This window comes from Danio rerio, chromosome 4, assembly GCF_049306965.1.
Source record: "Danio rerio strain Tuebingen ecotype United States chromosome 4, GRCz12tu, whole genome shotgun sequence".
NCBI lineage: Eukaryota > Metazoa > Chordata > Actinopteri > Cypriniformes > Danionidae > Danio > Danio rerio.
In genome coordinates, this window is record NC_133179.1 from 48288348 (window position 1) to 48312500 (window position 24153).

Sequence of the window (24153 nt, forward strand, 5' to 3'; positions counted from 1 at the left end):
CAGATAGTGTCTTTATAGCAATGTGCGTGCAGTAGATCGCTCAGATTACATTGGGAAAACAGGCGACCGCTGCAAATTGTGCTTTAATGTTTAGCTGGTCAACTGTATGGTATGGAAATCTTACATACCTACTAGATGAACCCGTCTCATACAACTGCCATTGCAAGGCTCAGACACTTTGTAGAGAAGAATTTAACACAACTGCCTCTAGGAGTCGCCAATGGAAATAAAACAGACACGCACAAAAAATGTGCGTACGCCTGCCAAAAAGCTGCCGTGAACCTGCGCACATTCCCACGTTCAGTTCATTGTTAGTAAATCCAAACGTGAGCGATTCTGAGCGTGAAACCTTGCGTACGCAATGTTTTTGTGCGTACGCAGCGTTGATACATGAGGCCCCTGGTCTTCCACTTTGCATGGATAAAGAAAGTAATACACTGGAACGAATAAAGGATTTTCTTTGACCAATATTACCCACCTGAATTCCAACAGAAAAGACGGGCTTTTGCTCCAATAAGAAAAATTCTTAAAGAAAAGGGATTAAGTTCCAATCATCACCGCCGGCGAAACTTAGAATCTTTTCTGGAAAACGGGCAGGTCATGTACAATTCGATGACAGAGGCATCAAAAAATCTGAAAGAAAAAGGGCTAATAAACAACGAAGAAGAAACTATTATAGGAATTTCTGGGAAAGAGAAACAAAGATTTTGGCAAAGTTTGGAGTGACATCGAAGAAGAGAAAACTGTGACTTTTAAAGGGACAACACTAGCTCTGTTTGAAAGAAGAGTAAAACCTGACAGATCCTAACAAAGAACTCCGAGAGGCTGGTAAAACTTCTTGACTTGATTTACAGATGGACATTTAAATCATTTAAAGGAAAGAATGATATTTAACCGAACTGACCAACGACACACCAAGACTCGAGTCATTGAGTACCATACTGGTAGGAAGACATAAAGGAATTCAATTTTATACACTTAAAATCCCTTGCTATAATTAGTAGAAATATATAACTTGAAAACCTTGCTGGAAATAAAAGAATATAATATTGCCAGATATGGGCGCTGATTATACTTGTTAACATGTTTTGTGCAATAGGCACAGCAAGGAGAGGGGCCCTTTGGAGAAGGAAGGCTTTCCCCTCACATTAAGAAGTTATTTAAGACTTTAAGGTTAGGAGACCTTTTTCGTTATGCTTTTTTATTTGGTTCAGGATTTTATGTTTGTGTTTTTCTGTTCCAGTCACCGTGATCTTCGCAATAATATCTGATTTCAGTAAATGCAAAAACAAAAATAAAAAGTAATTCCTTTGAATATTAATGGGTTAATAAATCCGATTAAAAGAAGCAAACTCGGACTTCCGGCTATGGCGCCTTGCTGAAGAGACGCACGAGTTAGCCCAGCGGTAACATATCTTTAAAAATCCTAAATTTATCCCGGTTTTACTTAACATTCAAACTCAAATTATTCAAGACTGAACACTGCTTAAGATGTCACCTAAACCAGCAAAGCAAACGGCGAAAAAACGAAACTACAGAGATTACATCTGACTCCGAAAGCATGGAAGAAGTGCGAAGTAATGGCGGAGAAAATTCGTTGCCGCTTTGCGGAGGTCAACCTGGCGATTTACACGCTGAAATAAGTGGCATTATACAAGCAATAAACTCGATGAAAGTTGACATGGCCTCTCAGTTCGAAACTGTCCTCTCAGCCGTACACGATATCAAAACCCATGTAGCAGAATGTTTCGGAAGACTAACGCAGGCAGAGGAACGCATATCTCAAACTGAAGATTCCGTCTCCACTCTTCAATCAGCTACTACCGCTCTTGAAAAGAAAATTACCTCACTAACTTGGAAAATTGACGATTTGGAAAATCGTAGTCGATGCTCAAATTTAAAGATTCTTGGTTTACCAGAAAAATCCGAGGGCAATGGTGTATGTACATTCTTAGAAAGCTGGTTACCTGAAGCGCTGGACATGGGACCACTTCGAAAACCACTGGCCATAGAAAGAGCCCACAAGATCTGTTATGCGCGCCAAACTGCAGCTGATACAAAAGCAACTCCGAGAGTGATGATCGCAAAGTTTCTGTATTACAGAGACAAGGAACGCGTGATGCGTGTGGCCAGAGCAAAGAAAGAGGTACTATTCCAGAATCACAGAATCATGTTCTTTCCGGACCTTTCTGCTGAAGTAAACAAACAATGGAGGCAGTTCGACGAAGTAAAGAAGAAGCTGCGAGCTAAGGGACTGATTTATGGATTCTTCTTTTTTTTCCAGCGTGCCTCCGAGTAACCACTGATGGCCATGCTCATGTCTTTCAAAATTCATCGGAAGTTAACGACTTTCTAATGAACATCTAAGCAGGTGCTGTTTTCTCAACTTTGTTTTCACTTTATGAATGTGTGCAATATTCAAGACATTATGTCGAACTCCTCAGAATGGGACGATTTAAATTAATAAGCTGGGGTAAAATGCGATGCGATCTATCGTACTTTACGGTTGCTTTACCTAAAGTTAAATTGGGTTGATTTAGTTAAGGAAGTTAGAAGCAAAGAAGAGCCTGGATTTGCTGGCGGTTCTCGGCAATTCACAGCTGTGATGTATAAGTATATTTTTATTTTCTATTTAAAATCGGAATATGTTTATGTTGTTGTTGTTTTTAGTTTGTTTTATGACTCATCTTTATACGTACAGGGTTTTTTACGTTTTAAAATATGGAAGAAGCTTGGATCATTTTACAATATAGAAGGATATGACTGGTATTATTGAGGTTAAAATTGTTTCTTGGAATTGTAGAGGGTTACATACTTTCTCTAAAATCAAACAAGTTATGTCTAGAATAAAACAACTAAAATGTAAAATTGTTTTTCTTCAGGAAACACACTTAATGCCCAAAGACATAGGTAGAATAAGTAATAGATGGCCAGGTCAGATATATGCAGCATCGTTTAGTTCTCAAGCAAGAGGGGTAATCACAATGATCCACAAATCAATTCCATTTCAGATAGATAAAATAATACAGGACCCTTTAGGTAGATATGTAATTGTTCAAGGGTCATTATTATCTAAACAATTGAATCTTATTAATGTCTATGGCCCTAATAATGACATCCCCAAATTTTATAGTAACCTCTTCTTAACCATATCCAATCTTTCTGGATATTATGTTATGGGAGGAGATTTCAATTGTACATTAGATCCAGTTAGAGATCGTACATCAGGCCTTGATCAATCCCACAGACAGACTAGAAAAACCCTTGGCTATTTTATAAAGGATTTAAACCTTGTTGAAGTATGGAGGCAGCTACACCCTAAAGATATTCAATATTCTTGCTTCTCTAAAACACAAGTCTCACTCTAGAATTGATTATTTTCTTATTTCAGCTACACTTATGCCATATATTGTTGATTGATCATATGATTCTAGTAATTTCAGACCATGCCCCTGTATCACTTACCTATATTGATCCTAAATTACTGGGAAGCCCTCCAAAATGGAGATTTCAACCCAAATGGCTCTTAGATGACCAATTTAATAAACATATTATAGAACAGATAGACATGTATTATGATATAAACACTACACAAACCTCAGCCAGTGTCAGATGGGAAGCCTTTAAAGCTTTCATTAGAGGTGTTATTATAAGTGTTACAAGTAGCAAATCAAAAAGGTATAAGAAAGAATTGACAGATCTAGATACTAAAATAAAACTTATAGAAAAAAACCTATCAAGCAAAAATGACCTAAACATTAATCAGGAACTACTAAATCTTAGAACGAAATATAATGAACTTTCTGCTAAAAAAGCAGCAGCTAGTCTAATGATGTTAAGACAAAATTTTTACGATCAAGGTGAAAGGCAAGTAAATTGTTAGCTTGGAGAATTAAACAGAAGCAATAAATTCCATTGAAGATAATTGTGGTAATATCACGGTAGACCCTATTAAAATAAATGACACTTTTAAATGCTTTTTTGAAACTTTATATTCCTCTGAATATGCAGATAATAGTACACAAATAGAATTTCTAAATAGTTTATCTATACCTGATATCTCTGAAGAGTCAAAAAGATCATTAGACATGGACATAACAGAAGAAGAAATAATAGAAGCTATTGACAGTTTAACAGCAGGTCGAACACCAGGACCAGATGGCCTTAATGTGGATTTTTACAAGAAATTAAAAAAAAAACAACTCACCAGACCCATTTTAAATATGCTTAAAGAATCCTTTACAAATGGTATACTCCCAGAATCTTTAAGACATGCTCTCATTACGCTAATACCTAAACCTAATAAATTAATTACAAAATGCGACTCATTTCGTCCAATTTCATTACTTAATACAGATGTCAAAATACTAAGTAAAATTATAGCAAGGAGGTTGGAGACACTTCTACCTAAGATAATACATAGAGACCAAAATGGATTCATCAAGGGCAGGCAAGGTTTTCACAACGTCAGAACTTTGCTTAATGTTTTGCATCTTAAAAAGGGGGCTTGCGATACGGCCATTCTGTCCTTAGATGCTGATAAGGCTTTTGACAGGGTAGAGTGGCCGTATATATTTGAGGTCCTTAAAAGATTTGGACTTGGTGATAATTTTTGTCAATGGATTAAGTTGCTCTATATGCATCCTATGGCTGAAGTGCTCACTAATAATATTGCCTCTAAACCTTTTAACATTCAAAGGGGTACTCGTCAGGGATGCCCCCTTTCACCCCTTCTTTTTATCTTAGCAATCGAACCACTGGCCATCGCAATAAGGTGCCATGGCAATATACTTGGCATCAAACTAGACACTATAGATTTGAACATTTCGTTGTATGCAGATGATGTAATTTTATACCTGACAAGTCTGTCCGATTCGGTTCCCTCTCTAATACAACTTCTTACTGACTTTGGTCAGTTTTCTGGTTACAAAATAAACCAATCTAAATCTTGTATTCTTTTGCTAAACAAAGATGATAATCATATCCCAGCCGTGACACAATTTAATGTGGTGGATTCTTTTACTTATTTAGGAATTAAAATAATGGCTAACATAGATAATATATCTTTGACTAATTACCAACCCCTTTTGGACACCATTTCTAAACTTATTGAAAGATGGAAAAAGCTTCCTATCTCGCTAATTAGACGTATAAACATTATAAAAATGAGCATACTACCTAAGATATTATATTTGTTTCAAAATATCCCTCTCAGCCCTCCGTCTTCTTTTTTTACAACCCTTCGGAAATTATTTACGGATTTCATCTGGAACAATAAAAGAGCTCGTATAAGGTTATCACTTTTATACTTACCTTATAATAAAGGTGGTCTCCACTTTCCCAATCTACAATGGTACTACTGGGCAACACAGTTACGATCTACTTTATACTATTTCTCCTCTAAATCTTCTACTCCTTGGATGGATATTGAATCCTCTTTTATAAAATCTAAATTACCCTTTTATCTCTATCTTTACTCAGCAGACATTAAATCTCTCAGAAAAGACAAAAATATTATATCTTCTAACCCTATTCTAATTAATACAATTAATGTCTGGTATGATGTTAATAAGTATGTAGGTCAGTGCAATACCTTATCATGCCTTACTCCAATATGGGGAAACAAGTGTTTTAAACCAGCTAGATCTGACCGAGGGTTTAAAATGTGGTTTGACAAAGGGCTGCAAAAAATTGAAGATTTATATAAAGAAAACGATCTAATGTCTTTTGCAGAAATTGTAACACAATTTGATATTCCCAAAAAACATTTCTTTAAATTCCTTCAGTTAAGGAGCTATATTTCCTCTCATCAAGGTGCAAAGCTTACAAAAGGTACAGGAATTTTGGAAAGAGGTGGCTAGTTTCATTTTTGAAATGGTATCTGTAAAACTGCCCATGAAACCGGAAATGTTAATTTTGGGAATTATTTATGAAAATATTGATTGCCACAGCAGCACCCGTAAACTTATCGATATAAGTATACTCCAAGCAAAACGTCTAATAGCTTTGTACTGGAGGAAAATGGAAAGGCCATCTATTGTACAGTGGATCAATAATATGTCCTTCTGTTTAGCTATAGAAAAGATTTCATACATGTTAAAAGGCAAACTTACTGTTTTTGAGAAAATGTGGGCACCCTTTATATATCTTATTTCAAATTCAAATTTCAGAAATTTATTAAATGGAACAGGAAAAGACGAAATAAACTGACATTGACTAAGCATATCTAAATATTCCCCCTATTTCCAAAGAATTATTTAAACAAACCATCTGATGATCTGGTTCATGCCTTCTATAGATTATTTGTATTTTCAACAACTTCTTCCAATTGTTGTATCTAGGATAATCTGTTACTAACTCAAACACCCTGTGCCCCCCACCCCTTTTTTTCTCATTTCCTTTTTATTTCTTTTTTATGCTTTTTTTTGTTGTTGTATGCTTTTTATTATTTATTTTTTATTTTATTGTTGTATTTTTTCCTCTAAATTGAAAAAAAAAGATGTAAAATATGATTGTGATGTTACACTGTCATATTTGTATTACATCTCAATAAAAAGATTGTTCAAAAAAAAACTAAACCTAAACCTAACACATTCTCTGTTCTAACCTATATATATATATATATATATATATATATATATATATATATATATATATATATATATATATATATATGTATATATATATATAGAGTAATTGGTCACACTTTACAATAAGGTTCATTAGTTAATGTTTCTTAATCCATTTACTAACATGAACAATGAACAATACATTTACTACAGTATTTGTTCATGTTAGTTAATGTTAGTTAATGAAAATACAGTTGTTCATTGTGCGTTCATGTTAACTCACGGTGCATTAAGGGTCTCATGCTGTACCGACTGAGCTAGCCGGGCTGATGCAAAGCCCTTTCAAGAGCTAGACCCCGTTTTCAGTAATACCTTCCCTACCCGTGACAATCTTCTGCTAAATCCTGATTTCATCTCGTAACGCTGGACAGAATGTGGCCCAGGATATATGCCTAGTGCACGTGTTAGCAGTTGCAAGGCAGCAAAATGCCTAATTCGTCCATGGGTGGGCTTGAACGAGCAACGTTTCAGTTAGTAGCGAAACGCGCTAACCGATTGCGCCACAGAGACTTAGTAAAAGATCACCTACAGTGGTAGAAAGACAGAACTTTGTTTCAAAAGGTCTGCTATATGAACCCTTATGAAAGTTTGCTGAGAGAAAGAGATTGGCATCAGAAACGCCCAACGTGGGGCTCAAACCCATGACCTGAGATTAAGAGTCTCATGCTGTACCGACTGAGCTAGCCTAGCTGATGAAGTGCCACTTAAAGAGTTAGACACCGTTTACTGTAATATCTTCCCTACCCATGACAATCTTCTGCTAAATCCTGATTTCATCTTGTAACGCTGGACAGAATTTGGCCCTGGATATATGCCCAGTACACATGTTAGAAGTTGCAAGGCAGCAAAATGCCTAATTCATTCCTGGGTGGGCTTGAACCACCAACCTTTCAGTTAACAGCCGAACGCGCTAACCGATTGCGCCACAGAGACTTAGAGACATGTCACCTACAGAGGTAGAAAGGCGGAACTTTGTTTCAAAAGGTCTGCTATATGAACCCTAATGTAAGTTTGCTGAGAGAGGCAACAGAAACGCCCAACGTGGGGATCTAACCAACGACCCTGAGATAAAGAGTCTCATGTTCTACCGACTGAGCTAGCCAGGCTGATGAAAAGCTTTTTCAAGAGCTAGACACCATTTTCAGTAATACCTTCCCTACCCGTGACAATCTTCTGCTAAATCCTGATTTCATCTTGTAACGCTGGACAGAATGTGGCCCAGGATCTATGTCCAGTGCACGGTTTAGCAGTGGTAGAAAGGCGGAACTTTGTTTCAAAAGGTCTGCTATATGAACCCTAATGAAAGTTTGCTGAGAGAGAGAGAGAAAAGTAACAGAAACGCCCAATGTGGGGATCTAACCCACGACCCAGAGATTAAGAGTCTCATGTTCTACCGACTGACCTAGCCGGGCGGATGAAAAGGTTTTTCAAGAGCTAGACACCGTTTTCAGTATTACCTCGCCTACCCGTGACAATCTTCTGCTAAATCCTGATTTCATCTTGTAACGCTGGACAGAATGTGGCCCAGGATCTATGTCCAGTGCACGGTTTAGCAGTAGTAGAAAGGCGGAACTTTGTTTCAAAAGGTCTGCTATATGAACCCTAATGAAAGTTTGCTGAGAGAGAGAGAGAAAAGTAACAGAAACGCCCAACGTGGGGCTCGAACCCACGACCCTGAGATTAAGAGTCTCATGCTCTACCGACTGAGCTAGCCGGGCTGATAAGAAGCTTTTTCAAGAGCTAGACACCGTTTTCAGCAATACCTTCCCTACCTGTGACAATCTTCTGCTAAATCCTGATTTTATCTTGTAACGCTGGACAGAATGTGGCCCAGGATATATGCCCAGTGCACGTGTTAGCAGTTGCAAGGCAGCAAAATGCCTAATTCGTCCCTGGGTGGGCTTGAACCACCAACCGTTCAGTTAACAGCCGTACGCGCTAACCGATTGCGCCACAGAGACTTAGTAAAAGGTCACCTACAGTGGTAGAAAGGCGTAACTTTGTTTCAAATGGTCTGCTACATGAACCCTTATGAAAGTTTGCTGAGAGAGAGAGAGAGAGAGGCAACAGAAACGCCCAACGTGGGGATCTAACCCACGACCCTGAGATTAAGAGTCTCATGTTCTACCGACTGACCTAGCCGGGCTGATGAAAAGCTTTTTCAAGAGCTAGACACCGTTTTCAGTATTACCTCGCCTACCCGTGACAATCTTCTGCTAAATCCTGATTTTATCTTGTAACGCTGGACAGAATGTGGCCCAGGATCTATGTCCAGTGCACGGTTTAGCAGTAGTAGAAAGGCGGAACTTTGTTTCAAAAGGTCTGCTATATGAACCCTAATGAAAGTTTGCTGAGAAAGAGAGAGAAAAGTAACAGAAACGCCCAAGCTGGGGCTCGAACCCACGACCCTGAGATAAAGAGTCTCATGCTCTACCGACTGAGCTAGCTAGGCTGATAATAAGCTTCTCAGGAGCTAGACACCGTTTTTAGCGATACCTTCCCTACCCGTGACAATCTTCTGCTAAATCATGATTTCATCTTGTAACGCTGGACAGAATGTGGCCCAGGATATATGCCCAGTGCACGTGTTAGCAGTTGCAAGGCAGCAAAATGCCTAATTCGTCCCTAGGTGGGCTTGAACCTCCAACCTTTCAGTTGACAGCCAAACTCGTTAACCAATTGCACCACAGAGACTTAATGACACGTCACCTACAGTGGTAGAAAGGCGTAACTTTGTCTCAAAAGGTCTGCTATATGAACCCTAATGTAAGTTTGCTGAGAGAGAGAGAGAAAAGTAACAGAAACGCCCAACGTGGGGCTCAAACCCACGATCCTGAGATTAAGAGTCTCATGCTCTACCGACTGAGCTAGCCGGGCTGATAAGAAGCTTTTTCAAGAGCTAGACACCGTTTTCAGCAATACCTTCCCTACCTGTGACAATCTTCTGCTAAATCCTGATTTTATCTTGTAACGCTGGACAGAATGTGGCCCAGGATATATGCCCAGTGCACGTGTTTGCAGTTGCAAGGCAGCAAAATGCCTAATTCGTCCCTGGGTGGGCTTGAACCACCAACCTTTCAGTTAACAGCCGAACGCGCTAACCGATTGCGCCACAGAGACTTAGTAAAAGGTAACCTACAGTGGTAGAAAGGCGGAACTTTGTTTCAAATGGTCTGCTATATGAACCCTTATGAAAGTTTGCTGAGAGAGAGAGAGGCAACAGAAACGCCCAACGTGGGGATCTAACCCACGACCCAGAGATTAAGAGTCTCATGTTCTACCGACTGACCTAGCCGGGCGGATGAAAAGCTTTTTCAAGAGCTAGACACCGTTTTCAGTATTACCTCGCCTACCCGTGACAATCTTCTGCTAAATCCTGATTTTATCTTGTAACGCTGGACAGAATGTGGCCCAGGATCTATGTCCAGTGCACGGTTTAGCAGTAGTAGAAAGGCGGAACTTTGTTTCAAAAGGTCTGCTATATGAACCCTAATGAAAGTTTGCTGAGAAAGAGAGAGAAAAGTAACAGAAACGCCCAACGTGGGGCTCGAACCCACAACCCTGAGATTAAGAGTCTCATGCTCTACCGACTGAGCTAGCCGGGCTGATAAGAAGCTTTTTCAAGAGCTAGACACCGTTTTCAGCAATACCTTCCCTACCTGTGACAATCTTCTGCTAAATCCTGATTTTATCTTGTAACGCTGGACAGAATGTGGCCCAGGATATATGCCCAGTGCACGTGTTTGCAGTTGCAAGGCAGCAAAATGCCTAATTCGTCCCTGGGTGGGCTTGAACCACCAACCTTTCAGTTAACAGCCGAACGCGCTAACCGATTGCGCCACAGAGACTTAGTAAAAGGTAACCTACAGTGGTAGAAAGGCGGAACTTTGTTTCAAATGGTCTGCTATATGAACCCTTATGAAAGTTTGCTGAGAGAGAGAGAGGCAACAGAAACGGCCAACGTGGGGATCTAACCCACGACCCAGAGATTAAGAGTCTCATGTTCTACCGACTGACCTAGCCGGGCGGATGAAAAGCTTTTTCAAGAGCTAGACACCGTTTTCAGTATTACCTCGCCTACCCGTGACAATCTTCTGCTAAATCCTGATTTTATCTTGTAACGCTGGACAGAATGTGGCCCAGGATCTATGTCCAGTGCACGGTTTAGCAGTAGTAGAAAGGCGGAACTTTGTTTCAAAAGGTCTGCTATATGAACCCTAATGAAAGTTTGCTGAGAAAGAGAGAGAAAAGTAACAGAAACGCCCAACGTGGGGCTCGAACCCACAACCCTGAGATTAAGAGTCTCATGCTCTACCGACTGAGCTAGCCGGGCTGATAAGAAGCTTTTTCAAGAGCTAGACACCGTTTTCAGCAATACCTTCCCTATCTGTGACAATCTTCTGCTAAATCCTGATTTTATCTTGTAACGCTGGACAGAATGTGGCCCAGGATATATGCCCAGTGCACGTGTTTGCAGTTGCAAGGCAGCAAAATGCCTAATTCGTCCCTGGGTGGGCTTGAACCACCAACCTTTCAGTTAACAGCCGAACGCGCTAACCGATTGCGCCACAGAGACTTAGTAAAAGGTAACCTACAGTGGTAGAAAGGCGGAACTTTGTTTCAAATGGTCTGCTAGATGAACCCTTATGAAAGTTTGCTGAGAGAGAGAGAGGCAACAGAAACGCCCAACGTGGGGATCTAACCCACGACCCAGAGATTAAGAGTCTCATGTTCTACCGACTGACCTAGCCGGGCGGATGAAAAGCTTTTTCAAGAGCTAGACACCGTTTTCAGTATTACCTCGCCTACCCGTGACAATCTTCTGCTAAATCCTAATTTCATCTTGTAACGCTGGACAGAATGTGGCCCAGGATCTATGTCCAGTGCACGGTTTAGCAGTAGTAGAAAGGCGGAACTTTGTTTCAAAAGGTCTGCTATATGAACCCTAAAGAAAGTTTGCTGAGAAAGAGAGAGAAAAGTAACAGAAACGCCCAACGTGGGGCTCGAACCCACTACCCTGAGATTAAGAGTCTCATGCTCTACCGACTGAGCTAGCCGGGCTGATAAGAAGCTTTTTCAAGAGCTAGACACCGTTTTCAGCAATACCTTCCCTACCTGTGACAATCTTCTGCTAAATCCTGATTTTATCTTGTAACGCTGGACAGAATGTGGCCCAGGATATATGCCCAGTGCACGTGTTAGCAGTTGCAAGGCAGCAAAATGCCTAATTCATCCCTGGGTGGGCTTGAACCACCAACCGTTCAGTTAACAGCCGTACGCGCTAACCGATTGCGCCACAGAGACTTAGTAAAAGGTCACCTACAGTGGTAGAAAGGCGGAACTTTGTTTCAAATGGTCTGCTATATGAACCCTTATGAAAGTTTGCTGAGAGAGAGAGAGAGGCAACAGAAACGCCCAACGTGGGGATCTAACCCACGACCCTGAGATTAAGAGTCTCATGTTCTACCGACTGACCTAGCCGGGCTGATGAAAAGCTTTTTCAAGAGCTAGACACCGTTTTCAGTATTACCTCGCCTACCCGTGACAATCTTCTGCTAAATCCTGATTTTATCTTGTAACGCTGGACAGAATGTGGCCCAGGATCTATGTCCAGTGCACGGTTTAGCAGTAGTAGAAAGGCGGAACTTTGTTTCAAAAGGTCTGCTATATGAACCCTAATGAAAGTTTGCTGAGAAAGAGAGAGAAAAGTAACAGAAATGCCAAACCTGGGGCTCGAACCCACGACCCTGAGATTAAGAGTCTCATGCTCTACCGACTGAGCTAGCTAGGCTGATAATAAGCGTCTCAGTAGCTAGACACCGTTTTTAGCGATACCTTCCCTACCCATGACAATCTTCTGCTAAATCATGATTTCATCTTGTAACGCTGGACAGAATGTGGCCCAGGATATATGCCCAGTGCACGTGTTAGCAGTTGCAAGGCAGCAAAATGCCTAATTCGTCCCTAGGTGGGCTTGAACCTTCAACCTTTCAGTTGACAGCCAAACTCGTTAACCAATTGCACCACAGAGACTTAGTGACACGTCACCTACAGTGGTAGAAAGGCGTAACTTTGTCTCAAAAGGTCTGCTATATGAACCCTAATCTAAGTTTGCTGAGAGAGAGAGAGAAAAGTAACAGAAACGCCCAACGTGGGGCTCAAACCCACGATCCTGAGATTAAGAGTCTCATGCTCTACCGACTGAGCTAGCCGGGCTGATAAGAAGCTTTTTCAAGAGCTAGACACCGTTTTCAGCAATACCTTCCCTACCTGTGACAATCTACTGCTAAATCCTGATTTTATCTTGTAACGCTGGACAGAATGTGGCCCAGGATATATGCCCAGTGCACGTGTTAGCAGTTGCAAGGCAGCAAAATGCCTAATTCGTCCCTGGGTGGGCTTGAACCACCAACCTTTCAGATAACAGCCGAACGCGCTAACCGATTGCGCCACAGAGACTTAGTAAAAGGTTACCTACAGTGGTAGAAAGGCGGAACTTTGTTTCAAATGGTCTGCTATATGAACCCTTATGAAAGTTTGCTGAGAGAGAGAGAGGCAACAGAAACGCCCAACGTGGGGATCTAACCCACGACCCAGAGATTAAGAGTCTCATGTTCTACCGACTGACCTAGCCGGGCGGATGAAAAGCTTTTTCAAGAGCTAGACACCGTTTTCAGTATTACCTCGCCTACCCGTGACAATCTTCTGCTAAATCCTGATTTCATCTTGTAACGCTGGACAGAATGTGGCCCAGGATCTATGTCCAGTGCACGGTTTAGCAGTAGTAGAAAGGCGAAACTTTGTTTCAAAAGGTCTGCTATATGAACCCTAATGAAAGTTTGCTGAGAAAGAAAGTGAAAAGTAACAGAAACGCCCAACGTGGGGCTCGAACCCACGACCCTGAGATTAAGAGTCTCATGCTCTACCAACTGAGCTAGCCGGGCTGATAAGAACCTTTTTCAAGAGCTAGACACCGTTTTCAGCAATACCTTCCCTACCTGTGACAATCTTCTGCTAAATCCTGATTTTATCTTGTAACGCTGGACAGAATGTGGCCCAGGATATATGCCCAGTGCACGTGTTAGCAGTTGCAAGGCAGCATAAAGCCTAACTCGTCCCTGGGTGGGCTTGAACCACCAATCTTTCAGTTAACTGCCAAACGCGCTAACTTATTGTGCCACAGAGACTTAGGGAAAGATCACCTACAGTTGTAGAAAGGCGGAACTTTGTTTCAAATGGTCTACTATAAGAACCCTAATGTAAGTTTGCTGAAAGAGAGAGAGAAAAGTAACAGAAACGCCCAACGTTGGGCTCGAACCCAGGACTCTGAGATTAAGAGTCTCATGCTTTACTGTTGGAATATCTTGCCAATTCAAGGTCTGGAGAGGGTTTTCTTCAATGCTAAAAATATTAGTAATTTATTAGATATAAATGAATAATTCGATGACAGAGCTCTGGGTTACATTACCCCAATGCAATAAAAGAATTACATTCAAGAGGTTCGCAACTAACATACATTTCCTGACTTCAGCATATATACACAACTGATCTTAACAGGTGGAGTTTTGGTGTAACGTCACTTGTCAGTCTTTGTTCAGTCCTCCATTGGCCGCCCCTTCGACATACTTCCTCTTTTTCTACGAATTCTCTGCCCAACAACAAAGTATACATCTTTCTGTGTTCTGTGTTCAGTTTTAACACCTCTCTTCAGACAGGAAGTTTTTGCAGAGCTGAATTTAATTTTGGACCCGCATCTATCTACTTCTGCAAAAATGCTAATTAGTATGCACAGCACTCACCCACAACATTAGAAGTTCAGTTAATATATGACCCTTACATGACCAATACAAACAATTGTTTGATTAAAAGAAAGAGACAAAAATAATAAAAACTGATTTCTATTTTACAACACAACCTACCCCAACTCTTAACCCAACCTCACAGTAACAAACCTCCATGAGGGTTTCATTGATTCAATGTCTTGTACATGGCACAGAATACAACCTATTGCAGTTTATTAAAATCACACCTACCCCAGCCCTAGGCCCAACCTCACAGTAACCCGCTACGTTTTATTCAATTTTACACCTACCCCAACCCTAAACACAACCTCAGAGTAACCAGTTTTAATTCTTTTTATTTTTATGAATGTCTACTACAGCTACATCAATCGCAAACCCAGCCTACGTGTGGCATAACTGCCAACCCCTTAGAGGCCATCCAGCCAACTTGCAGTGTAATCTCCTCCACTTGTAGGTCTCTGAGCTGCAGCAACACCTAAGTGCTCTGACACAGAGACACAAAAGACTTTTAACCTCCTCTTGGAGAGGAGAGAGTCTCCGACCCCTGATCTCAGATCTTCTATGGAGGGACTGTCAGGAATCCTGTAAGAGCATCCCATCCACACAACCTCTTGCCATAAAAAACAAAGCAGAATGTGTGGTGAAGGAACTCCGGGTTGACAGAGCCTTGTCCTTGCTTCAAGCAATGTGCTAACAAGGTGCTGAACAGAGTGGCACAAAGGTTAGCGCTTATGACTATGGATCAGAAGATTCTCGGTTATGGAAACCAAGAAACTGTGTATGAGAGAATGCGTAAGTGTATGAGTGGCACTTGTTCAAGCGGAACAGGGTCGTGCCAGCGATCAGAAAGAACTGGAGTTTGTGCCAAGACTGGGTTTCAAAAGTGGCATTTTCCATATGGTCTAGCAGTCAGGATTCCTGATTTTCACCCAGGTGACCCGGGTTCGACTCCCGGTATGGGAAGGCTTAAGTACTTTTGCTCCTGTCCTTTTTGGCCAGCGGTCGGACTGCAGCTACCTTATAGGGTGTGGTTGTGGAACTGCTACATAAGACTTTGATAGCTCAGCTGGTAGAGTGAAGGACTGTAGGACCAATTCTTAGGTCCCAGGTTCGACTCCAGCTCAAAGGATGACTTTTGTGCTCAGAGCCGCTTTCTTGCCTTTGCGAAGATATCATCGGCACCACTGCTCGAAGTTCACCATGGAGGTGAAAAGGAAGTTCCCTGACCAGGAATCGTACTCGGACCACGGCCGTGAGAGCGCCGAATCCTAATTACTAGACCACCAGGCTAGACCATCAAGCCTAGCTGTGGGCTTCCACCCAGGTGTGCTGCAGCTGCTCTGACAAAAATAACTCTAACATTTGCAACCTCCTTCTGGAGAAGAGAAAGTCTCAGAGCCTGGATCACAGTTCTTCTTGGGAGGGACTGTCACATGCTCTGTGTTAGAGCATCCTATCGACACCACAACTTGCCATGACAAGAAAGCACAGCAAGCGTTGAAGGAACTGCATGTTGACCGAGCCGTGTCCTCTTTCCAAGCAGCATGCTAATGAGCACTGCTGACGCAAACTGGGCCAGTGGCGGATACTGCCTCCTGTAATTCGTGGTTATTCTTGGTTACACCGGCCAATCATGGTCCGAGTTGGAACCAAGATTTTTTTTAATTCTTGGTTACGCTGGCCAATCTTGTCCCGAGCTGGAACCAAGATTCACCCTATTCTTGGTTACGGCAGCCAATCATGTTCCGAGTTACAATGAACGCTATGGCCAATCAGAGCCCTTATAACATTCATGATTTGTACTGTATTAACAGATTTCGTTGTGGATTAATTCGGACAACAATCACAAAGTAAGTATTTTTATAACAAGTTGGTTTAAATGAATAACCATTACAGTAACATTAATTACAACAAGACAATTATTATATGATTGTTATAGATGTTATATGACGTTGTTTGTTAAGATTAATGTTAGCCGACCAAGCACACTGTACAGTTTTACTACAAACATTTTAATGCAGTTATTATACATTACTTCACTTTATATTGTCATTTACTACCATAGTTACAATAATGCCAGTGCATTATTCTCACACATTAATGAATCACTTCACTAATAATAAATATAAGGCTCATTTCATCAGTCACTAATTATAAACAAATACTATAATAACGCTCACATATCACTACATCACTAACCATAAACTGATCTAATAATGCTCACGCATAATACATCACTAATCATAAAGCATAAAACAATATGGATCACGCATGATTGCATCACTAATAATAAACCAATAATATAAGGGTCACAATTTAATACACCACTAATAATAATAACATTATTATTAGTGATGGATTGATGTGTGACCCTTATATTGTTGGTTTATTATTAGTGATGCAATCATGCATGATCCATATTAATTAATTAATAACTGCATTAAAATGTTTGTAGTAAAACTGTACAGTTTGCTTGGTCGGCTAACATTAATCTTACCAAATAACGTTATAAAACATCTATAACAATCATATAATAATTATGTTGTAGTAATTAACGTTACTGTAATGGTTATTAATTTAAACCACCTTGTTAAAAAAATACTTGCTTTGCAATTGGTATCCGAATTAATCCGCGTCGAAATCTTTTATTACAGTACAAATCATGGATGGTATAAGGGCTCTGATTGGCCATAGCGTTCATTGTAACTCAGAACACGATTGGCTGCCTTAACCAAGAATAGGGTGAATCTTGGTTCCAGCTCACAAAGTGATTGGCCGGTGTAACCAAGAATAACCACGACTTACAGGTGGCAGTATGAGCTAACCGGCCACTTACTGCCAAGCTTAATAAAAGTCTTCCAGTTGGTGCTGCCTGGGCTAAAGAGAAAAAAATGTAAAAAAAAATAATAATAAAACGGCCTTGCCAGAAAGTAGCAGAATGTCAATACAAGGCGGTGGCAATGTGCATTGATTTCTGAGTAACTCGTCATTCGGCATGCAGGGCTCCTCACACGTTTACTGGAGCAGGACCAGGTAGGGCCTTCAAAAGAAAAGCGCACTATTCCAGGCAATTTGATGACTAAACGGCAGGCAGGGCAAAGAGGCCACCACAGAGCAAATTTGATCTTTTTTTTCTATTTTGACCACGTCGAAAATTGCCAATTTTTGATTGCTCTGAGGGGAATTAGCTCAAATGGTTAAGCGCTCGCTTTGCATGCTAGAGGTAGCGGGAACAATGCCTGCATTCTCCACCTCTGTTTTCATGCCTTTTTACATTGGCTTTTTTTGCAAAGCTGGTGGCACCTTGAGGATTTAAAGCGAAACTACTTACATCAGCTTTGCCGGTTTCCGTGTAGTACAAATCATTGCAAACTTTCAGAAGCCCTATCAAATCATAGTTTTCATTTATTCAGCAGCGTGTCTGCAGTGGGACATTAAAGCGCTAAATACATAGCATTATAGAGTGCTGTCGATCAGGCCATTGGAATCATCGCCAGAAGCAACGTGACCATCTGGGAGGAAGATAGTGTTTTGGTCAAGTGGAAGCAGGTGGACTTAAGGGTGAAGCAGCTAGGCTTTTGGGTGACTTTCGGTCACCTGACCCTTGTGCACAAAATAGAACAACAGCACTGTTTTGCTGAAATCCAGGATCGGACCAGGGACCTTTAAATATTAAGTCTGCCCTTTCACAAGTATCCTGCAGCATACATGTCTGTGAGACTAAGCAGAATCCTGAAATGACTGTGAGGCCTTAAAGGGTAAAAGTTTGGCCAGTACGGGGATCGAACCCGCAACCTTGACGTTATTAGCACCACGCTCTAACCAGCTGAGCTAACTGGCCACTTTCTGCCATGTTTGTTAAAAAGCTCAGAGTAACTGTCATTTTCTTCAAGAGATAAGAATGCTATTCCAGCGTTTTTTGTGCAGTACTGGTAAAAAAACAAGGTCCCACCGAGATTTGAACTTGGATCACTGGATTCAGAGTCCAGAGTGCTAACCATTACACCATGGAACCTCAAGTCTTCTGGTTGGTGCTGCCCGGCCTAAGGTGAAAAAAAAAAAGAAGAAGAAAAAAAAAAAAAAAACGGCCTTGCCAGAAAGTAGCAGAATGTCAATACAAGGCAGTGCCAATGTGCACTGATTTCTGAGTAACTCGTCATTCGGCATGCAGGACTCCTCACACGTTTACTGGAGCAGGACCAGGTAGGGCCTTTAAAAGAAAAGCGCACTATTCCAGGCAATTTGACGACTAAACGGCAGGTAGGGCAAAGAGGCCACCACAGAGCAAATTTGATCTTTTTTTTTCTAGTTCGACCACGTCGAAAATCGCCAATTTTTTAATTGCTCTCAGGGGAATTAGCTCAAATGGTAATGCGCTCGCTTTGCATGCGAGAGGTAGTGGGAACAATGCCTGCATTCTCCACCTCTGTTTTCATGCCTTTTTAAAGCGAAAAAGGTTTAAATTGAAACTCTCCTGATTCAATCGTCCCTAGAAGCGACGTGACCATCTGGAAGTAAGATAGCTTTTTGGTCAAGTGGAAGCAGTTGGACTTAAGGGTGCAGCAGCTAGGCTTTTTGGGACTGAAAAACAACATTAGCTAGGCTTTTTGGGACTGAAAAACAACACTACTTTACCAAACCCTGGATCTAACCAGGGACCTTTAGATCTTCAGTCTAACACTCTCCCAACTGAGCTATTTCAGCTGCCGTTTCATAGTTTTTCTGCAGCATAGACGTGTGTAAGACCGAGCAGAGCCCTAAATGCATCTGAGGCCTAAGAGAGTAAGAGCTTGGCCAGTACAGGGATCGAATCCACAACCTTGCCGTTATTAGCACCATAGTCTAACCAGCTGAGCTAACCGGCCACTTCCTGCCTTCAGCACTAGAAAGCCCAGAGTAACTGTCATTCCCTGGCCTTCAAGAGATTAACATTCTATTCCAGCTTTTTTTGTGCGGTGCTGGCAAAATAACAGGTCCCACTGAAATTTGAACTCAGATCGCTGGATTCAGAGTCCAGAGTGGTCACCATTACACCATGGAACCTCAAGCTTGTTGTGTGGTGCTGTCAGAGCTGTAGGGAATGAATAAAAAAAAAAACAGCGTTGCAGGAAAGTAGCAGAATGTCAATCCAAGGTGGTGGTGGTGCCAATGTGCATTGATATCTGAGTAACTGAGTCATTCTGAGTCATTCGGCATGCAGGGCTCCTAACACGTTTACTGGAGCAGGAATAGGTAGGGCCTTCAAAAGAAAAGCGCGCTATTCCAGGCAATTTGACGACTAAACGGCGGGCAGGGCAAAGAGGTGACCACAGAGCAGATGTGATCTTTTTTTTTTTTTTGACCACACCAAAAACTACCAATTTGAATTTTTCCAAGGGGAATTAGCTCAAATGGTAGAGTGCTCGCTTAGCATAGGAAGGGGTCCAATCATCTCGCTCACTCGCAAGCGAACAAGCCGCAAAAAAACGGAAAAATGTGACAAATTTCGCTTGCAGTAGTGTTCGCGGCTTTGTGACTGCATAATGTGGTATTTTGGTTGCATATTGCATGTCACTCTAAATGTCATTTTTTGCGTGCTGGATTCAAACACACGATCTGTGTAACACAATATCCAATCAGTGTCGGTTTCAGCGGATTATTACGTGGATATTGTTCTTAAAAAGCATATTACGTTAATTAAAAATGAATGAAAATGTTTCAATTAAACATATGTATGCATGTTTATGTATATATAAGTATATTATATATATATTTATGTATTAATATATAAATATATACTATACTATATATATATATATATATATATATATATATATATATATATATATATATATGTGTGTGTGTGTTATATTTCTTTATGTAATAACTTTAAATGAATGCACACAAAAACAAGTAATATGCAAAATGGTTTATTAAAATGAATACAAATATTAAAATCGCAAAACAATTTAAAAAATGTAAAAAACAAAATAAAAACATATCTTAATATATAAACTATATAATATACAATAAATAAAAACAATACAATATATATTTATTTATTATGCACATATAATATATTAAAACAATACTATTTATAAATATATTTATTTATTATACACATTATATAAAAACAACACTATATATATATATTTGTTTTTATATACACAATATATTAAAAAATAATATAAATAAATAATAAAACGCAAGAGTGGGGGCACATAATATATAAAATATAGTATTTAAGCAATGTATAAAATGTTATTTTTTTTAAGAAATATAAATATATTTTTACATAAAATACACACAAATATTAAATAAGTACACACAAGACAAAATAAGAGTGGGCCTATAAGTGCCACTTTAAAATGCTAAATATTAACACACAATAATTAAATAAAATGAGAGAGAGAGAGAGAGTACCCATGTAACATTTACAAAAATATATACAGCAATTTGTCCTTTATTCTGGAGCTGGAGTTTGTCCTTTATTTTGCTGGCGCTGTTCTGCCAACCAGTTCTCTAAGGATTTGCCATTTGAAGTGCAGGTGCAGGTGGAGGAACAGCAGGTGCAGGTGGAGCAGGTGCAGGTGGAGGAACAGCAGGTGCAGGTGAAGCTGGGACTGCACTGGATGTTGGTGCAGCAAATGATGGAATCACCATTGACACACTCATGTCTGGGTTAAAGGTCCTGAAATGGGCTGCATAACACCTGGTGCTATGGGGGGTGGTGCAATGGGGCACACCGTGCTAAGGGTCGGTGGAAAGGAGCACACCGTGGTGGGGGCAGACACAATGGGGCGCACTGTGGTGGGGGCCGGCGCAATAAGGCGCACTGTGGTGGAGGCTGGTATGATGGGGCACACTGTGGTGGAAGCTGGCGAGATGGGGCGCACTGTGGTGAAGGTCGGTGTGACGGGGCACACCATGGTAGGGGCCGGTGCAATGTGGCAGACTGTGGTGGGGGTTGGCGCAATGGGGCATACCGTCGTGGGGGCCAGTGGAAAGGAGCACACCGTGGTGGCATCCGGCAGGAAGGAGCAAACTGTGGTGGTTGCAGAAGCAGACTTTCGACCAGGTCGAATAAGAGGTGCCTGTCCTTCTTTATTTGGAGGAAAGAAAAACTGGTGTTTGGGGCCTGATGTTGATGGTGCCTCGTCCAATTTTTCCCTCGGCAAAGGAAGCTGCGTATCTGCCACAGCAATTGGATCAAGTGGAGTCAGTCCCTGAGTGAGTACACTCATTTCCTGATCCTTTTGCCTCCGTTGAAACCTGATAATAAATGATATGTATTATACATATATATTAATTTAGAAGTATTCAGGTAATTTAAAGAAAATAATGTGCTTTGCTTACCACTGAATAAGCGTCTTCTGGTTTAGCTCAAAAAGCTGGATCACTGTTTCATCCATCAGCCTGCGACTGCCAAGCACCAGATCCCGGATGTGGTGGTAATCGGTCAGTATTTTAGACCACCTGGGCGTGCGAACACCAGCCTTCTTGGAAGTGGACTTGTGAACGGCACACAGCTTTGTACAAATGGCCTCAACCAAGCGGCTGGTGCTAGGCCACTGTGCTGGACCCCCAGGATGTCCAATCAGACAGCGCTTGACGCTCTCCACACCTGGAGTGACTCCGGAGCGCTAAGGTGCCTTAAAGCGCGCATGTGTCAGCTGAGGCTTATGTCGAGGCTGGTAGTTGATGCGCTGTTTATCAACATCCAGGAGAGCTGTCCACAGCTGGATGGCCTCTGTCACCTGCAGGTCAGTGAGGTAAGGAGCCTCACGAAGACCTACCAAATAAGCAGCCAGATCCTGGACCTTGTCCCACCCAGCAATGCCATCAGGTCCAATGATTTACTCCCTGGTAAATACAGAATAAATGTAGTATATGTGGAATAAAAAAAGACTAAATCAAATTAAGTTCTTAATATATCTTACCTGAGCCTCAACAGAGAGACTGTCTCCAGACTTGGATGGCTGTGACGGCACTGAGGGGGCTGGATTAGGAAGCTGTCCTTCTCCACCAGCAGATGTGGACAGCTCAGCCAGTGATGCTGGGGACTGAGGCAGAGGCGAAGATGAGGGGCTGTTTCTGAGATCACGGCAGGGGTCATCCTCATACAGCACTGGAACTGTGATGTCCTCCATGATCTCCTCCTCAAACCCGTCATCTTGTAGATCCTCGTCATCTACTTCCTCCACCAGCCTGTTTCCTCCTCTGGGTTCTGGAGCACCGGAGTCAGGGTTTTGCCTGTCTGGCTGTAAAGGTGCTCCATTCCCAGCAATTCACCTTAAAAAAATATAACAATAAAAAAACATATATTAAATAAAACTAATGATAAAATAAACATTTAGATTACCATTTTGTGTAGTACATTAAAAGCTTAATGAATAACTTCCATAACAACTAATTAATGGATTTCTTGCCTGTATATGCTTTAGGAGGGTGATAGCGGTTATCCCAGGGCTTGCGTCCTGAGACATATCTTTTGGTGGACAATGAGCATTGTGTAACTGTGTCCACCTGGTAGCAATCATTGGATCTTTCTAGAGAGGAGAGAGAGTATTTAACCTGAGCTGCACTTCAAACCAGTGTTGGTGGTGTTAAGTGCAGTGGCTGAGCTTTTCTCCAAATTCAGACCTGACTCATGAGGTGAACCGATCAATTCTTTTTCCGGCTCTAAATGCGTATGATGGGCTCATGATGAACGAGTGACTCAGACCCAATAGAGGACTCAAGAGATGAACGGATCAATTCTTTTTCCAGCTCTAAACGCGTATGATTGGCCCGTGAGGAACGAATGACTGAAATCCGATAGAGGACTCGAGAGATGAACGGATCAATTATTTTTTTCGGCTCTAAACGCGTATTATTGGCCCTTGAGGAACCATTGACTCAGACCCGATAGAGGACTCGAGAGATGAACGGATCAAATATTTTTCCTGCTCTAAACGCGTATGATTGGCCCGTAATGAACGAGTGACTCAGACCCGATAGAGGACTTGAGAGGTGAACGGATCCTGAGAGGACTTGTAGTTCCCAAATCATATTGAAGATTCGTTTAAAATGAACGAAATGTTCATGATCGACCCATTACTAAACCTGGTTAGATACCTGCTCCAGTCGGGGATTGAACCTTGTGATCTACCCAAAGTGTTATTTATGGACATATTTCTTGAACCAGTACTGTTATATATGCATTGATTAGTTTCTGGTGGGCAAAAAATACAAAATATAACCTTAATTTTGCTTCTTTCTTTCTCAATTTCTCAAATTTTCTTATTTTTCTTGTGCTTTTTTCTTCCCCTTCCAAAACAGACTATTGTTCCCCAGCTTTAGCGGAGTCGGTAGAGGGTCCAGGGTTCAAGTCCGTGTTCGGGCATGAGAGACTCTTTGTGGAGCCACAGCTTTTGCCGTTGAGCTATCGCTTGCTGAAAGTTTCATCTAAATGCACAACACGTGTACTAGGCATTAGGACATGGGAGAACAGGCAGTCTTGTAGTCATGGCTAAGAGGTTAAGGCGATCGACTAGAAATCCGTTGGGGTATTCTCCCGCAGGTTCAAGTTCTGCCAACTATACCCACATCCTGTTCCTTTTTAAAATTGCAGCAGTCATCAATTGTTTGCATTTCCATTGTTTCTTGGGAATAGCGTTGTGCTGGTAGGAGGAGAAAAACAGCAGTGTGTTCTCACTGAAGAGAAAGGGGCATATCACATGGAGGAACATACCACACAAGAG

The 24153-nt window shown here is 41.3% G+C and overlaps 1 protein-coding gene and 13 non-coding genes across 14 annotated transcripts; all 14 read right to left on the minus strand.

Annotated features, from left to right (window-relative positions):
• Window positions 1-8274: 8274 nt before the first annotated feature.
• Window positions 8275-8347, minus strand: trnak-cuu (transfer RNA lysine (anticodon CUU)). The gene has a single exon. It is a non-coding gene; the product is annotated as a tRNA-Lys (tRNA).
• A 1086-nt stretch (window positions 8348-9433) lies between these two features.
• Window positions 9434-9506, minus strand: trnak-cuu (transfer RNA lysine (anticodon CUU)). The gene has a single exon. It is a non-coding gene; the product is annotated as a tRNA-Lys (tRNA).
• A 169-nt stretch (window positions 9507-9675) lies between these two features.
• trnan-guu (transfer RNA asparagine (anticodon GUU)) lies at window positions 9676-9749 on the minus strand. The gene has a single exon. It is a non-coding gene; the product is annotated as a tRNA-Asn (tRNA).
• A 412-nt stretch (window positions 9750-10161) lies between these two features.
• trnak-cuu (transfer RNA lysine (anticodon CUU)) lies at window positions 10162-10234 on the minus strand. The gene has a single exon. It is a non-coding gene; the product is annotated as a tRNA-Lys (tRNA).
• Window positions 10235-10403: 169 nt separating this feature from the next.
• trnan-guu (transfer RNA asparagine (anticodon GUU)) lies at window positions 10404-10477 on the minus strand. The gene has a single exon. It is a non-coding gene; the product is annotated as a tRNA-Asn (tRNA).
• Window positions 10478-10889: 412 nt separating this feature from the next.
• On the minus strand, window positions 10890-10962 carry trnak-cuu (transfer RNA lysine (anticodon CUU)). The gene has a single exon. It is a non-coding gene; the product is annotated as a tRNA-Lys (tRNA).
• Window positions 10963-11131: 169 nt separating this feature from the next.
• trnan-guu (transfer RNA asparagine (anticodon GUU)) lies at window positions 11132-11205 on the minus strand. The gene has a single exon. It is a non-coding gene; the product is annotated as a tRNA-Asn (tRNA).
• Window positions 11206-11617: 412 nt separating this feature from the next.
• Window positions 11618-11690, minus strand: trnak-cuu (transfer RNA lysine (anticodon CUU)). The gene has a single exon. It is a non-coding gene; the product is annotated as a tRNA-Lys (tRNA).
• Window positions 11691-12772: 1082 nt separating this feature from the next.
• trnak-cuu (transfer RNA lysine (anticodon CUU)) lies at window positions 12773-12845 on the minus strand. The gene has a single exon. It is a non-coding gene; the product is annotated as a tRNA-Lys (tRNA).
• Window positions 12846-13014: 169 nt separating this feature from the next.
• trnan-guu (transfer RNA asparagine (anticodon GUU)) lies at window positions 13015-13088 on the minus strand. The gene has a single exon. It is a non-coding gene; the product is annotated as a tRNA-Asn (tRNA).
• A 412-nt stretch (window positions 13089-13500) lies between these two features.
• trnak-cuu (transfer RNA lysine (anticodon CUU)) lies at window positions 13501-13573 on the minus strand. Its single transcript has one exon. It is a non-coding gene; the product is annotated as a tRNA-Lys (tRNA).
• A 4625-nt stretch (window positions 13574-18198) lies between these two features.
• Window positions 18199-18272, minus strand: trnai-aau (transfer RNA isoleucine (anticodon AAU)). The gene has a single exon. It is a non-coding gene; the product is annotated as a tRNA-Ile (tRNA).
• Window positions 18273-18374: 102 nt separating this feature from the next.
• On the minus strand, window positions 18375-18446 carry trnaq-cug (transfer RNA glutamine (anticodon CUG)). The gene has a single exon. It is a non-coding gene; the product is annotated as a tRNA-Gln (tRNA).
• Window positions 18447-21081: 2635 nt separating this feature from the next.
• LOC141381530 (uncharacterized) lies at window positions 21082-22047 on the minus strand. The gene is made up of 2 exons (XM_073946756.1): window positions 21767-22047; window positions 21082-21682 (listed from the first exon to the last, which is right to left on the minus strand). Exons 1-2 carry the CDS (start codon window positions 21820-21822, stop codon window positions 21082-21084), a joined length of 657 nt encoding a protein of 218 aa, XP_073802857.1. The 5' UTR covers window positions 21823-22047.
• Between the last annotated feature and the right edge of the window lie 2106 nt (window positions 22048-24153).

Coding starts and splice junctions, on each gene's coding strand:
- LOC141381530 (XM_073946756.1), bottom strand. CDS start 21,822: ATGGATGAAACAGTGATCCAGCTTTTTGAGCTAAACCAGAAGACGCTT. Junction 21,683..21,766: donor CAGAAGACGCTTATTCAGTG/GTAAGCAAAGCA, acceptor ATTTATTATCAG/GTTTCAACGGAGGCAAAAGG.